This window comes from Miniopterus schreibersii (assembly GCF_964146895.1).
Source record: "Miniopterus schreibersii genome assembly, chromosome: 1".
Classification (NCBI taxonomy): domain Eukaryota; kingdom Metazoa; phylum Chordata; class Mammalia; order Chiroptera; family Miniopteridae; genus Miniopterus; species Miniopterus schreibersii.
Window position 1 is genome coordinate 143,147,266 of NC_138101.1, and position 15,672 is coordinate 143,162,937.

General features: G+C 46.2%; 1 protein-coding gene and 1 pseudogene across 2 annotated transcripts; one reads left to right on the forward strand and one right to left on the reverse strand.

Moving 5' to 3' along the window:
* Positions 1-8,250: 8,250 nt before the first annotated feature.
* LOC308550140 (protein BTG2 pseudogene) lies at positions 8,251-8,812 on the reverse strand (annotated as a pseudogene). The gene has a single exon. The product of its transcript is annotated as a protein BTG2 pseudogene (transcript).
* A 3,097-nt stretch (positions 8,813-11,909) lies between these two features.
* GCHFR (GTP cyclohydrolase I feedback regulator) lies at positions 11,910-15,638 on the forward strand. Its single transcript, XM_081127965.1, has 3 exons — positions 11,910-12,276; positions 13,579-13,673; positions 15,136-15,638. The coding sequence occupies exons 1-3, from the start codon at positions 12,241-12,243 to the stop codon at positions 15,257-15,259; spliced, it is 255 nt and encodes an 84-aa protein (XP_080984091.1). The 5' UTR covers positions 11,910-12,240; the 3' UTR covers positions 15,260-15,638.
* The last annotated feature ends 34 nt before the right edge of the window (positions 15,639-15,672 follow it).

Sequence of the window (15,672 nt, forward strand, 5' to 3'; positions counted from 1 at the left end):
AGACGTTCGAAAACTGAGGTACCGCTGTAAATTGTTGGTTGGCCGCAAGAGGTCCTTGAATCCCCAGGGCCAGCTTCTTAGAAACTATTACCTTGCATTTAAAAGTTCATATCGTAGATGCACACCCCAGGACTAAAAAAAAAAAAAAAATCTGTGTTTTTTTTAATCCTCACCAGATGATATTTTTTCCTTTGCTTTTCAGAGAGAATGGAAGGGGGAGAGACACACACACACCACACACACACACACACACACACACACAGATTGGTTGCCCACACCCACAACCGAGGTATGTGCCCTTAACCAGAATCGAACCCAGGACACTTCAGTCCTGGGCCCACGCTCTAACCATTGAGAAACCGGTCAGGGCCAAAAAAAAACACCTTAAACCTTACATTGTCACTATTGCATTAACCAGGGAAAGGGTTATAAACTGTTTTTCCATTTCCAGAATGTAAATGAAATTCATTACTCTAACATTTGTGTGAGGCTGAAACTTGACCTCTGATTGCTTAAATTGGTTCAGATATCATTTGGGGTTTGTTGTTTTAATCCTCACCTGAGGATATTTTTCCCATGCTTTTCAGAGAGAGTGAAAGAGAGAGAGAGAGAGAGAGAGAAAGGGATTTGAGAGAGACACGTAGATTGGTTGCCTCCGGCTCACACCCCGACCATGGCCAGGGATTGAGCCTGCAACTGAGATATGTGCCCTTGGCTGGAGTAGAACCTGGGACCCTTCAGTCCAAGGGCCGATTCTCTAACCACTGAGCAAAACCAGCCAGGGCTATTGTGGTTTTTGGTTTTTTTAATCTGTGTTAATTGGTTTTTCTGGGCCTGCCAATGGCCCATAGATTTTTTTTTTAATCCTCACCAAGGACATGCTTACTGATTTTTAGAGAAAGAATAAGGGTGAGAGAGAGAGAAACATCGATGTGAGAAAGAAACATCCATTGGTTGCCTCTCACACTCACCCCAGCCTGGCAACCCAGGCGTGTGCCCAGACCAGGAACCGAACCTGAGGCCCTTCAGTGCACAGGACAACACTCCAACCAACTGATCCACACCGGCCAGGGCAGCACTTCTTAAAAATTAAAATTTAGTTTAGTGACAGCTGAAATATCTAGATCAGTCCTCCCCAAAATTTTTTATTAGTATTATATTAATTTACCTTTTAATTATGAGATATTATGTACATATGAGTACATTTAATATATATGTACATTGTAAAGAATAATTTAAAAGCAATGAGGTAACAGCATGGATAGACCTGGAGACTATTATGCTAAGCAAAATAAGCCAGTTATAGAAAGAGAAATATCACATGATCTCACTTATATGTAGAATCTAATCAACAATAAACAGAAGAGCAAAGCAGGTCCAGAGATATAGATGCATGGAACAGAATAACAGATCCCTGGGGGGGGGGAGGAACGACAGGAAATGCTTAACCAAAGAACATATATGCATAACTGGTGGACACAGACAATAGTATGGGGAAGGCGCCTGGGGAGGGGTGGGGGTTGGGTGGAGAGGGGCAAAAAGAGAGAAAATGGGAGACATCTAATATTGTCAACAATTTTTAAAGAATAAATTTTTAAAAAGCAGCGAGGTATCCACTTCACCAATACTTCCTATTCATTCTTTTTAAAATATATATATTTTTATATGTTTCTATTGATTTTAGAGAGTTCAGGAAAGGAGAGGGAGAGAGAGAGAAACATCAATGATGAGTCATTGATTGGCTCCTACACATCCCCTACTGGGGATCGGGCCAAAACCCAGGCATGTGCCCTGACCAGGAATCTAAGTGACCCACAGGTCAGTGCTCAACCACTGAGCCATGCCAGCTGGGCTTCCTATTGATTCTTAAGGATTTATTTCAATTAATACCTCTTGAAATACAGTAGGGGGCTAATTATAATTGTCTTGGTGATGAGAAAATGGGTTTTTAAATTTTTATTTTTTTATTAAACTTATTGGGGTAACGTTGGTTAATAACATTATATAATTTTCAGGTGTACAAGATTCTAATTTGACATCTGTGTACTCTATTTTGTGCTCCCCACCCAAAGTCTAATTTCGTTCCATTACCATATATTTGACCCCCTCAACCCACTTCGCCCTCCCCCATGCTCTTTCCACCCTGGTAATCACCATTCTGTTGTCTGTATCTATGAGTTTGGCTTGGTTTTGTTAGTCTGTTCCTTTTTGTTTTGTATTCTAGGTATAAGCGAAATAATAAGTTTTCGTCCTTTCCCTCTGACTTATTTCACTTAACATAATACTGTCAAAATCCATGTGTTATCACAAATGGCAATATTTCATCTTTTTTATGTTTGAGTAGTATCCCATTGTATATATGTCCCACATCTTTTTTATTGATTCATCCCTCAGTGGACACTTAGAGTGTTTTCCATGTCTTGGCTACTGAAAATAATGCTGCAATGTGCAAAAAATAATATAAATGGAGCCACTTCAAAATAATATAAGTTGAGCCTGAACTGCCATTCCAGAGGTACATCTTACGCCTCAAGCCTTTGGAATGTTAAACAGGGCAAATTAACCTTTGGACTGGGCCTAAAGCAACATTGCAGTCCTAAAGAACTTTTTGCAAAGATAACAAGAAAGGAGGTATTCTGTTTGCTGGACTGTTGACTATGGACTGAAAATTAACAGCACTGTTTAGAATTAGCCTCACCATGTTAGTTTATCTGCACCAATAGAGATGTCTTCCTTCTATTGATATAATTTTCCCCTTCCCTTTCTCATAAATACCCCTTGCCTTTGTCACTTTGTGTTCTAATCAGAACATTATTTAAAGAAGGAGGAGGAGGAGGAATAATAATAATAATAATAATAATAATATCTGGGTTTCTGCCTGAATCAATGCTTCCCAATAGCAATTCTTTTTTTTATCTCAATAAACACTTATTGCCTCTTCACTTTGGCCTTTTATTTTTAGGTTGTGTTTTCATTATTAAAAGTTTTTTTAATACACTTTCCCCCAATTTTTTCTCATTTTTCTGAACTGAGCATGTGTTTCTTTTGTAATAAGAAAAAATACTAATTTTGGCCCGGCCAGGCGTGGCTGAGCATCGACCTAGGATCCAGGTGATCGGGGTCGATTCTTGGTCAGGGCACATGCCCAGGTTGCGGGCTCCATCCCCAGTTGGGGGCCTGCAGGAGGCGGCTGATCAATGACTCTCTCATCATTGATGTTTCTATCTCGCCCTCTCCTTTCCTCTCTCTGAAATCAATAAAGATATATATATTTTTTAAATTAATTTTGGAGGAAATGTAATTCATTTCCTCTGGTGGTATCAATCTTTTCACCTTCCTTTGTTTCTGAAGCTTAGTTACCTCCATTACATCTGCTTCCATGATGACTTGCTTTCTACTCTGTCTACCTCGTGGATGAAAAGGGGCCACATGCTAACCTGAAAGCTCAGGGAGGGTCTGTGTGGCGGCCTTACAAACTCAGAGACCTAAAGTAACTACAAAGGATGGTCTGAAATTAAAACGTTTTAACTAAAAGCAGTTTATGGTGGGTAGTCATGTCCTAGGCCAGCATCCTCCCTGACAAAGGTCAACCTTTACCTTAATGAGCCTGTCTATTGTCTTTTTGCATCCACAATAACATGTCTTTGGAATGTCATAGTAATTTTCCTTTTCCGGACCCCTCAAAGCACAGGCACTGTTCTGCTGAGACCACAAATCCCCTTTGTTACCGAGTTAATTAATTGTTGACTGTTAACTATCCTACACCCACCTTTGTAAAAGAAGTATGTATCTATCATTTTACTTTATCCAATCTCAGAGGTTTCTCTGCTTCGCCTTCTCCTGCCTCCCTAATCTATCACTAGTGGGTTTCGTGTAACCTACATATGTCTCCTCTTTTCGTTGTAATGTATAAAATAAGATGCAAAACTGCCTTTCTCCAGAGCATTATCTCAATCGGTTGAGATTTTGATTCCTGGCAATTGTCGACAGTTTGGCTCAAATAAACCCACAGAACTTCTCTACAGATTTGCATGTTTCTTATGTTGACCTCACTGGACTGCTCACTGTTCTAGGATGGGGTTCATGCCTGATTCATCTCCATGTAACCTGTGCCTAGCACAACTCTTAATGCAGAAGCCATCTACAAAAGCTGACTAGCGGAAGGAAGGAAAGAAGGAATGACCGGTATCCAGACCCTGACTCTTTGATGATGCTTTCACGATGAAAAGCTGAGTTGTGGAAGAACAATTTCTGCCCTGTTTACAGGGGAGGGAGATCTGCCAGATAAACTCACTATGGCAAGAAGCAAGGCCACATGGGCAGACCAAGCGAGGGAATTCATTTCCCTCTGGATATTAAAGATGTTATCTGGCGGGCGTGAGGCTGCCAGAGTAATCAGCAGTGGGGTGGGTGATTCTGGATGAAGCTCTCTATCTTATGCTGCATCTGCAGACCAGTTCTGCAAATGTAATAAAGCCCCAGCAGCCTGAGATATGCACTGGCTTTCCGTCTCCTCCCCACCTCTCCATAGCCCAGCCTGAGAGGGGGGAGGAGAGCAGACAGGCCCCAAACTCCTGTTCTGCTCTCTGCTCAGAACATGACACCCTCATCCACCTGGCTCATCCAAGAGAGGAGACATAGTCAAATGCCTTGGGACAGCAATTTTCAACTGCTGTGCCGCAAGAATTTTTAAAACATGCAATACCTGACTAGTCAGGGGCACTGAGCTCTTTTCCCTTAGATTGTCAAATTAAAAAATGACAACAGCCAACACAACAATAACTATCTGATGTGAATGAATCAAAATATACCTATTTTTTGTCAAATCAAAGATTATAATATTTTTTTTTTGATGTGCTGCAGAATTTTAGTAATTAGTTTATGTGTGTCATGAGATGAAAAAGGTTGAGAATCGTTGCCTTGGTATGGTGACCTGTGTCTAACCCTTTTTGCTCCAAAGTGACTTTTTAAAAAGTCAGGTGCCTATAGTTGTATATAAGGATTTCTAGTACCAAGAATTAACGAACAGATGCAACCTTATTATGTGGCATGACCAGTAAGATGCAGCTCTATATATGACATATATTTATGGTTCAAGACAGGACATTCACACCAGACGGCTATCATTGTATTGGCTGTTGTCATTTTTTAATTTGACAGTCTAAGGGAAAAGAGGTCAATGCCTCTGACTAAATAGTCAGATATTGCATGTTTCATTTTGTTTTTTTAATTGATCTTAGAGAGAGGAAGGGGGGGACAGAGAGAGAGAGAGAGACATCTGCTGCCTACCGCACACGCCCTGACCAGGGATTGAACCCCTAACCTGGGTATGTGTCCTGACTGGGAATCAAACCTGACATCCTTCAGGGCACAGAATGATGCTCCAACCATCTGAGCCACCCTGCCAAGGCAGTATTGCATGTTTTAAAAATTCTTGTGGCACACCGGTTGAAAATTGCTGCTCTAAGGTACTTGACACTCTAATTTTTTTCTTATTTTTTAAAATTGTTCTTATTAATTATTTAATGCCTATAAAAGAATATTAATAATCCATGTATAAAGATTGAGTACAGCCCAGCCAGCGTGGCTCAGTGGTTGAGCATTGACTAGGATCCAGGAGATCTCAGTTCGATTCCCGGTCAGGGCACATGCCTGGGTTGCGGGCTTGATCCCCAGTCCGGGGCACACATGAGGCAGCCGATCAATGACTTTCTCATCATTGATGTTTCAACTCTCTCTCCCTCTCTCTTCCTCTCTCTGAAATCAATATATATATTAAAAAAAAAAAAAGATTGAGTACATTTATAGCCCTTTGCACCAGAGTCCTAGTATAAGAAAGAGAACATCACTTTTGCCTTTTATATATTTTTTCATCTACTACAGTTTTGTTGAAGTAACAAAAAAGTGTACATTTATTCATAAAGCTGTATATTCTTCCATATAAAAACACTATTATAGCCCTGGCCAGTGTGACTCAGTTGGTTGGGCGTCATCCTGTGCACCAAATGGTGCCAGTTCCATTCCCGGCCCGGGCACACACCCGGGTTTCGAGCTTGATCCCCAGTAGGGGGCATGCAGGAAGCAGTAGATTGATGTTTCTGTTCTCACATTAATGTTTCTCTCTGTCTCTCCCTCTCCCTTCCTCTCTCTCTAAAAATCAATTTAAAAATCTTAAAAAAAACACACACACACAAAAAAACCTATTATACAATTAGTACCTTTGTCTTTTTTTTCAGAATAGCTTACAAATGCCCTACTATTTATTTTTACTTAGTAGGAGAGGCCTGCTCTGGGCATTTTGTTTTTAAAGTTGAGTATCAAAAAGAAGAGAGGAAAGATTAATCATGAGAAGATGATGTTGCTTCTAAAAAGGCAGGGACCTGTTTGCAGACAAAATGCAACAATGTAGTGGTCAGTGATTCACAGCTTTGTTTCAACCCACAGGCCCATAAATAAGCTCTTGGGTCTGTGGACAGGAAGTTACCTTTAAAGCAATAAAGACTAGAAGCAGGGTCTGGGAAAACAGCTGGGACCTCCAGAGTTGGCAAGGAGGCAGGAATGGTTTGGGAGAGTGTTTGGTAAATAGCACTTCTGAGCCAGAATTGAGTGGTTAAGAAACCCAGGAAAGGGGGATGCGGTGGGGAAGGGACTTTAGGGGTGGGGGAGGAAGGTTCCTCACTAAAGGGCAATAGCCGGAAGGTAGCCAGGTTGACCAGATATTCTGGCTATGTCCTTTTTAAGGTGATTCAGGTTCAGGAATCTCAAGGACTTCTGAGGACCCCTCACTAATGTCACTGAAACACCAAAGGAACAGTAAATATTGCACAAGTCTACAGATAAATTTGGATTGCACTGACAGATAGCAACCTCTCCCACACATGCTCTAAGCACCAGGGAGAAAAAACAATGTCCAATGTTTGGCTTTTAGTGTCAGCCGTACAAAAACAACAAGTAATCCTACAGAACTTGGGGGTTTGTCCCAGTCAGCCAAGGGATACCTGCAAGGCTGAGCAGCCAGCCACAGGTCAGAGGACAGAGGGAGAGACCAGCCCACCAGAGCGCCAGGAAGTTCTGAGGGCCAGTTCTCCACACTCTCCTGGGAGTGACAGAGAGCTCTCATTCTGGAAAAGAGGGCAGCTCCGTGACCCAACCAGAGCAGAGAGGAGCAGGGAGAGTTAGAGGGGAATGTTGTGCTTTTAAAAAGAAGGCAGTAGCCCGGCTGGCATGGCTCAGCAGTTGAGCATCAACCTATAATTCAGGAGATCGAGGTTCGATTTCCAGTCGGGGCACATGCCTGGGTTGCGGGCTTGATCCCCAGTAAGGGGTGTGCAGGAGGCAGCCAATCAATGACTCTCATCATTGATGTTTCTATCTCTCCCTCTCCCTTCCTCTCTCTGAAATCGATATAAACTATATATATATATATATATATATATGTATGTATGTATGTATGTAGTTTCCTGTAGCTTTTGAGCCACCACTTCTCAAAGAGATAATAGCAGCAGCATTAGGACTTTCATGTGATTCCAAAAAGAAGAAATACCCACTGGATATTCTTTAGGTCCTAAAATTCCATTGCAAATCACCCCCAGGTTATTCACCACACTTGCACACACAGCAGCACATTGCAAAGCAACGGTTTTGTGCAGAGTAGGCTTATCCCAGCACCAGTAACCTCCAACCCCTGCCTTACTCCCCTGACAGCCACAAAACAAAAAGCTTTAGATTCCTGGCTGGAAAGCAACATCTACAAGCCCTGAGGATAGAATTAGAAACAAGTGATGATTTGAAGAAAAGCTGCTTAGGACAGAAGGAATCACTCTGTGCCCAGGATCTCATCAGAAAAAATAAAAGTGAAGATTAGGCAACAAGAGTTAAGTCCAGGCTTGAATGTCCCTGAGGTCAGGGATGACGATGTTGAGGTGGGGAGAGTGAGAGGTTTGAATCAGCCCTCACCCCCCTTCCCAGGACAGATCCTGATCTCTCTCATCCACAGCTGCTAACCATGCTTGCTCCCTCTCACATCTTCTTGAGGCGCTGGCCAAACTTCTCCCACCTCACCTTGGTCTGGCCCACCCCTGACCAATGCCCCCTCTCATTGGCAGACACTGGCTCCCAGATTGAAGTATATATACAACAGTTCTCTCCAAAGGCACATGGGGAGATCCCTTCCAAGCAGCACCTTTTAAGGATTTTTTTCTTTTAAAAATCTTTAGGTTTGCTTCCTCCCCTTTTCATATGGATAGCTCTTTATTTAAAATACAGTTCCCCAGGTTGCCACAGCAGGATGAGTACAGTAGAGTGCCAGGTGGGGTTGGCAAGCAAGCTAACTGGAGACACCATGTCATAGCTATTCTTGAAGGGGCTGCTCCTGCCCAGCATCATTTGGTTCTTGCAGGTGAGGGGCCCATGGGAGGCGACCAGCGGGGCCTCCCATACAGGATGCAGATGAGCCATCCTTCCCTGTTCCGTAGGATACCTTGTAGGGGTCTACCCACAGGGTGAGCTCTCCAGGCAGCAAGAGGGCAGCTGGGGCTGGCTGAGTCCCATCTGGCTGGGCCACCTTGCTGATGACGGGGGTCCATCTTGTGGTTGATTCTGATGTAGCGGTAGCCAGGGCGCTTGGACGCTTCTTGGAAAACCAGTGATGTTTGCAGCGCTCTGTCAGTGCCTCCTGGAGAGCCCCGCTGAACACCTTCAGTCTCCACTCACTCACACAGCCCAGCCTCAGGAGGCTGAAGAGGGAGGCTACGGGCAGGGCGATCTCTGGGAGCAAGTTTGTTCTCTTCCAGGTCCAGCTGGCCTGGCTCATGGTGTGTGCTGCTCGGGTGCCACAGCCCGGAGCAGCGAGAGGTCTTGGGGGTCCTATTGCTCTGCAGCGTGGCTGGGCTCTTCACTTTTGCCTTTTAAAATGCCTGCATCTTACCCCATCCCATTCCTTTCCCTGCTCTCCAAGATAACTCCTAAATGATAAATGAATTTACATTTATCATTCTCTTACTTTTCTTTATAATTTCACCACCGCTGTGGGGGTTTTTTGTTTGTTTGTTTTTTTCAGAGAGAGGAAGGGAGCGATAGAAACATCAATGATGAGAGAGAGAGAGTCATTGATTGGCTGCCTCCTGCACGGCCCCTACTGGGGATTGAGCCCACAACCTGGGCATGTGCCCTGACCTATTTTGGGGGGTGTTTAATCCTCACCGAGGATATTTGTTTTCCTCCATTGCTTTTCAGAAAGAGTGGAAGGGGAAGAGAGAGAAAAACTTCGATGTGAGAGAGACACATCGATTGGCTGCCTCCCCACTCTCGCGCCAACCAGGGCCAGGGATTGAGCCTGCAACAAGTTAGGTGCCCTTGCTTGGAACTGAACCTGGGACCCTTCAGTCTGTGGGTCAACGCTCTAACCACTGAGCCAAACCAGCTAGGGCTGACCACGCGTTTTTATCTCCAAACAATATATTGCTTAGTTTTGCAAGCTTGTGAGCTTTATGTAAATAGAATTGTTCTATATTTTTCCAAAATTTGCTTTTTCACTGAGCATTTTCATTGCTATAGTTTCCATCTTACAAACTGAGGCCTTATAAGAACTTTAATATCATAACTGGTGGCCCAACATGTGGACTTTTGCAGTTTGAACACTGAGGCTGCTTCCAGAGCATGACTGTAGTCTGCTCTGTAGACTGTAGTCTTTGGACTTGAAAACTGCCTGCAGAATGAACAGTCTCTCTGTGCTGTTTGATTTCTGTTGATAAGTAACTCAAACGCCTTTGTTCTACCAGCTTGAACTACAACATTGACAAATGCCTAAACTTTGGTTACCCGTTGTTCTTGTATCACAGCCCCACTTGCTGACCACTGAGTCAGCCACTGTTGAAAGTCTAGTTGCCCTCACCAATTGATGAATGATGTAAGTTTATGGTCTTGTTTCTCCTACCACCACATCTCTTTGATGATCAGCTGCTAGCAACTTGTATCTTCAAAAATCTCTGTTCTGCCTAGCCCACGTGGCTCGGCGGTTGAGCATCGGCCTAGGATCCAGGAAACGAGGTTCGATTCCTGGTCCGGGCACATGCCCGGGTTGCGGGCTCAATCCCCTGTGCAGGAGGTAGCTGATTGATGACTCTCTCATTATTGATGTTTCTATTTCTCTCTCGCTCTCCCTCTCCCTTCCTCTCTCTGAAATCAATAAAGATATATTACACCTCCCCCAACAAAACTGTTCTCCCCCTCCCACCTCATAGCATGTCTTCAGTTCATACCGAGGGCTATGTTGTCTGATTTGCAAATCGCATATGAATCAAACTCTCTTAATTTCTTCTGGAACTTTTAACAGAATCAACCAAAATGCATTCTACTTTTGATGGACATAGAACTGTTTCCAGTTTTTTGCTAATTACACGCAGTGCTGTTATGAATATTCTTGTGCATGTATCTGATGTGTGTCAGTGAGTTCTCCTGAGGTTTATGTAAGCGCGGTTTGGCTGTGTCAGGGAATGCACATCTTCAACTTTACCAGATAATGCCAAATTGTTTTCCTTCCAAGGTGCAAGGTAATTGCCATCAACCACAATTTGCAATCCCAACTGTAGTGTTTCAATTGTTAGATATCTTCACCAATACTTGATGTTTACTTTTTGTTTTGTTTTGTTTGCAAATCACTTTAAAACCTCATTGTGCTTTAAAATGTAGCTTAATTGCATTTCTGGAGTGTCTAATGATATTGAACATCATGCTATATGTTTATTGGCCATTTCCATTCCCTCTTTTGAAGTGTCTATTCCAGTCATTTGTCCAATGTTTCTTCTATTGATGTATCTTTTATCATTTGTAGTTCTTGATATGTCCTGGGCATTCATCCTTTGTCAGTTTAACCGGTCCTTTGTTAAGCATGAATATGTCTATGCCTTATCTCTCTAGCTAACTGTTAACTCTGAGGGGTGGTAGAGAGTCCAGAAAATAAATTAGACCAATAAGAATTCTGTAGAATTACAACTTCCTATTTCGTTTACAGCTCTCTTCACATCTAAGTCCTACAATGAAGTCAAGATTTTTCTGTCGCTGACCTGGACGGTTACAAGCTGCTTTCCGTTGTTGTTAATTGTCACCCGAGGATATTTTTTCCATTGAGGGAGGGAGGGAGAGGGAGGGACATCGAAGTGAGAGAGACATCGATCGTCTGTTGCCCGGATCGATCAAACCTGCAACCCAGGTACTGCCCCTGACCTGTAATAGAACCCCCGACGCTTTGGTGCGCCGGCGGAGGCTCTAACCACTGACCCACACCAGCCAGGGCTGTTTTGCTCTATTTTTTTTTTTTTTTAAGAACCGATCACAAGACAAAGAATGTTGAGTTGTCAGATTTTGCTACATCCAGATGAGGGCGCGGATGCGCAGCGGTGAACTCGCTGCCCTCTCCTTGGCGACTGGTGCGGGGGAAGTTGTTTCTTTTGCCCCAGCTGTTACTTTGTGATCTCCACTTGCGCCACGTCTCCCCAGCAGCGCGGAAAGCTCACCGAACTGAAGGACAAATTCTGTTGGTTGAAGCCCCTCCAGGCTAGGCACGTAGCCAAGCGCTCAGTTTCTTTACAGATTTACCTATAGCTCCCCAGAAATGCAGGGTCCAGCCGCCGTGCTAGGAATTACAGAAAGGCAGAAATGCGCAACGCACCCAACGTGGTGTTTTAGCTGTAGCCACAAGCCTCCTACCCGTCTTTTCTCCGCTGAAGGAGTCTCTGGGGAACGTGTTTTGGAGTCGGGAAGTGAGACCCGCTAAAAGCTTGAGGCGTCCCTGGGTGCAGTGGGCTGGAGCTTGGGAGGCTTCAGCGGGGTGGCCGTTTGCTCCCTGCTGTTTCATTGGGACGGGGGGGGGGGGGGGGGGGGGGGAGAACAGCAGGACTTTGGAACCTGTTACTGGAGGTGTTGCACTAAGAGGGTGCAAGGTCAACAGGCGCACTTAGCCCCCTCCACAGAGCGGGTGCCAGAGCAGCCCCCCATTACATGTACGCAACCAGTGCGCTGCTCCCGGGCTGGGGCGGGCCCTGACTCTCCGGGTGCTGGGGCGCGTCACGGGCGCCAGCTCCTGATTGGCCATCAATACAGTCAGGGACCGGAGGCACCGGGATTGGCACGGCTAGAGGCCAGAGCAGGAGAAACGGGACTAGGGTGGCCCGCAGCAGTCCCCAAGCCCGAGGGGACTAAGTCCTAAGCCCACGTTGGCAGTCTCGCCCGGACGCGCGCACCATGCCCTACCTCCTCATCAGCACACAGATCCGCATGGTGAGTAGCTCCGCCTGGCCAGTGGACTGGGGGCCAGCCCGGGCCTCGGGGGCTGCGGCCGCACCTTGGCGCCTCCCTCTTGGGCAGCGTCATTTCAGGGCCCGGAAGCCTTCTGGACGCGCCCCCTCGGGCCGCAGGGAGGGTTACTGGGGATCTGACTCTGCCTCGACCCAGGTGGGGAGAACACCATTCAGGTGTTAAAAGTCACTCCCCGTTCTCTGGGTGCAGTTTGCTCCACTAAGAAGGTGCTAGTTGCCCCAGGGGTCCCTCTTTAGCTTCAGAATATGACTTGGTCCCCCAGCTGGGCAGCAGAATGCTCACTCCCCAGGGCATGAGTGATCCATCAGAGGGTAAGCAACTCCCTGGGTGTGAAGGAAACGGACTGCTCACCACAAGACAGGAGAGGTCTTGGCAGTGCCCTAGGGCAGTGGTTTGAGAACCAGTCATTTGAGCAGTCGTTCAGATCTGGACTCCTGGCCCCTTCCCAGACCTCCCCAAACACTCTAAGCCTGTGGGCATGGGAATTCGGTGCTCCTCAGGTGATTCTTTTCAGCTTTGTTGCTATATAATACACAAACCGTAGAATTCACCAATTTAAAGTGTACAATTTTTTTTTTTTAGCATACTCAGAGCTGAGCAGCCATCATCCTAATCAATTTTAGAACATTTCCATCACCTTAGCAGTCACTTCTCATCACCACCACCACCCCCAGTCCCCTAGCCCAAGGTAACCATTAATCTACTTTCTGTTATAATAAGTGGTCTTGTATCTGGCGTCTTTGACTTATATAAGGTTTTCAAGGTTCATTTGTAGCACAGTATGTATCAGTACTCATTCCTTTTTATTGCAAATAATTCCATCATATGGCTACACCACATTTTATTTATCCATTCAGCAGCTGAAAACTTTTAGGTTGTTTCCACTTTTTGGCTATTATGGATAATGCTGCTACAAATATTACTGTACAAGATTTTGTGTGCACAGGCTTTCATGTCTCTCCTCTCCAGCTGATTCTGATACACACCAAACATGGGTGGTGGGTGGTACCTGGTATGTAGGTGCCAGTTCAGGCACTGCCCGGCTCAGCTTGGAGGGGTTAGAGAAGCCTCACATTGTTTGGTTGGGTCATTGACCAGCCTCACCCTTTTCCAGCTTGTTCTCAGCCCTCAAGGTCCCTCACTAACCCCTTGAACCTTTACCTGAAGCTGGCTCAAGGCCAGCAGGCAGGGGAGGAAGGAGAGGCAAGACCTTCTACCTCTACCTGGCAGCCAGCCAAGCATCCACTGTGGCTTACCTTGCAGGAGGTGGGCCCCACCATAGTGGGCGATGAGTACTCAGATCCAGAGCTGATGCAGCATTTGGGGGCCTCAAAAAGAGGCGTTCTGGGAAACAACTTGTAAGTAGTGGCATTCTTAAATATCTTCTCCTCACTGGCTCCTAGACCTGTCCTTGTTCCCTTCACACACCACTGAGACGAGGGATGATGCCATGGCCCAACCTCAGAGCCCCTCTGCCTGCCTCCTGGGGTTCTGTCCTCTTGTAGGGTCAGTCCTGTCTGCAGCCTCACAGCCCCCCAGGCTTGCTCTGAAGGCTTTCCCACTGGCCCTCCCTTCACAAGAGAGCTCAAGGACAAAGTCAAGTCCCAGGACAAAGTCCCCAGACAGAGTTCAGTTCCCCGGATATAGGACTATGTAAGTGGACTGTTCCTTGCTCTGTCCTCTATCTCCAAGCTGGACCTTATTGAGGCAAAGACAGGCATAGAGGAAAAGGTTTCTGTCGAAGAGCTGACTGATAACAAAGCTAAGCCCTAGAAACAGGGAGCAGGCAGCTTGGGTTCTACTTCCACCTTAACCAGCTGCCTGGGTCCTCGGCCACTTCCCTTGGCATTCTTCTCATCAGTTGTTGAGTCTAAACAGTGAGTGCTGCTTCCTTTTCTGCCCCTCCCCTTTCACACCCGGTAGGCAGGGAGAACCCTGCTCCACAGGCTGGAGCTCCTTAGAAGGGTCCCCAGAATGAGCCCTAGTTCATAGGGGACAGCAAAGGGGAGATGAGCTGGTGCCAGCCCCTTGGGTCAGGGTTGGAGGGCTGAAGCCAACCCCATTCTTCTGCCCTGAGGCATTTGTCTGGAGATGCCCATCTTGGGGCTTGAGCCCTTTATCTACTTGATGGCCTTTAGAATCATTTCACCCTGAAAGAAGGAAAAGCAAGCATTCTCTGTGCTAGGGAGAGGCACCCAGGGTCAGGAACTATTAGAGGTCAAGCTAAGGAGGGGCCAGAGGCCCAGTGAGCACCCTGGGGAGAGCAGCCCTTCTTCCTGAACAGCCCAGCAGCCTAGGGCATGTAGGGCTGTTATCAAACTAACACAGGTTTCACTGCCTTATGACATTGGGAAAGCGACTTAAGCCAAGTTTTGTGGCTCAGTTGTTGAGCGTCAACCTATGAACCAGGAGATCAGGGTTCAGTTCCAGGTCAGGGCCCATGCCTGGATTGTGGGCTCGATCCCCAGTAGGGGGCATGCAGGAGGCAGCCGATCAATGACTCTCTCTTATCACTGATGTTTCTATCTCTCTCCCCCTCTCCCTTCCTCTCTCTGAAATCAATAAAAACATATTTAAAAAAACAAAACAAAATGAGAACAATAATGGTACCTTCCTCAGGTTGTTGGGAAGAATACATGAGATAATGCAGAAGTGCAGGAGAAAGGGGCAGGTAATGTGCACTTAGCCTGGCACCTGGAAGATACCAGCAAACATCAGTCACTGTTATGAGCATTCCGGTATCTTTAGCAGATACTAATTTTGTAGGGGGAGCTTGCACTGTGTGCCCTCTCACACTGCCCTCTCTCCTTCTGTTCACAGTTACGAGTACTACGTCAACGACCCTCCTCGAATAGTCCTGGACAAGCTGGAACGCAGGGGCTTCCGTGTGCTGAGCATGACAGGGGTGGGCCAGACACTGGTGTGGTGCCTGCACAAGGAGTGACCCTCACACTGAGGAGCGGACAGGGCACCCCTTCTTCCAGTGGTTGCCAATGGGCCCTGATCCCAAGCCCCTGCCTCACTCACTGCCCTGCCCCCTTCCCAGATTGTCATTTCCCCTCAGTCCAGCACCACTAGGCAGTGAAAGGCCTTCTCTGAAACCTGTCTCAGCAGGGGGCAGGGAGGGCAGGCCTCTTGCCCTGGTGCTCCCCAGTTGCCCCTCCACCTTCGGACCTGGCTGAGTGTTCTGGAGGAGTCCATGTTCATGGGCAGGCTGAGGGGCTGGCAAGAGCCAGGCTGCCTTTGGCCAGAAGCATGGTTCTGGGACTGGGCGGGTGGGTCCTGTATAGCTAGTCCAAACCAATAAAGGGCTGTGATGATTGGTTGATCCTAAGGTCTGTGCGTGCAAGGACTCTC

Excerpts from the sequence above, each read along its gene's own strand:
- GCHFR (XM_081127965.1), top strand. The coding sequence starts at position 12,241 with ATGCCCTACCTCCTCATCAGCACACAGATCCGCATG. Across the intron at positions 12,277-13,578 it reads TCAGCACACAGATCCGCATG|GAGGTGGGCCCCACCATAGT; the intron begins GTGAGTAGCTCC and ends CTTACCTTGCAG. Across the intron at positions 13,674-15,135 it reads GGCGTTCTGGGAAACAACTT|TTACGAGTACTACGTCAACG; the intron begins GTAAGTAGTGGC and ends TTCTGTTCACAG.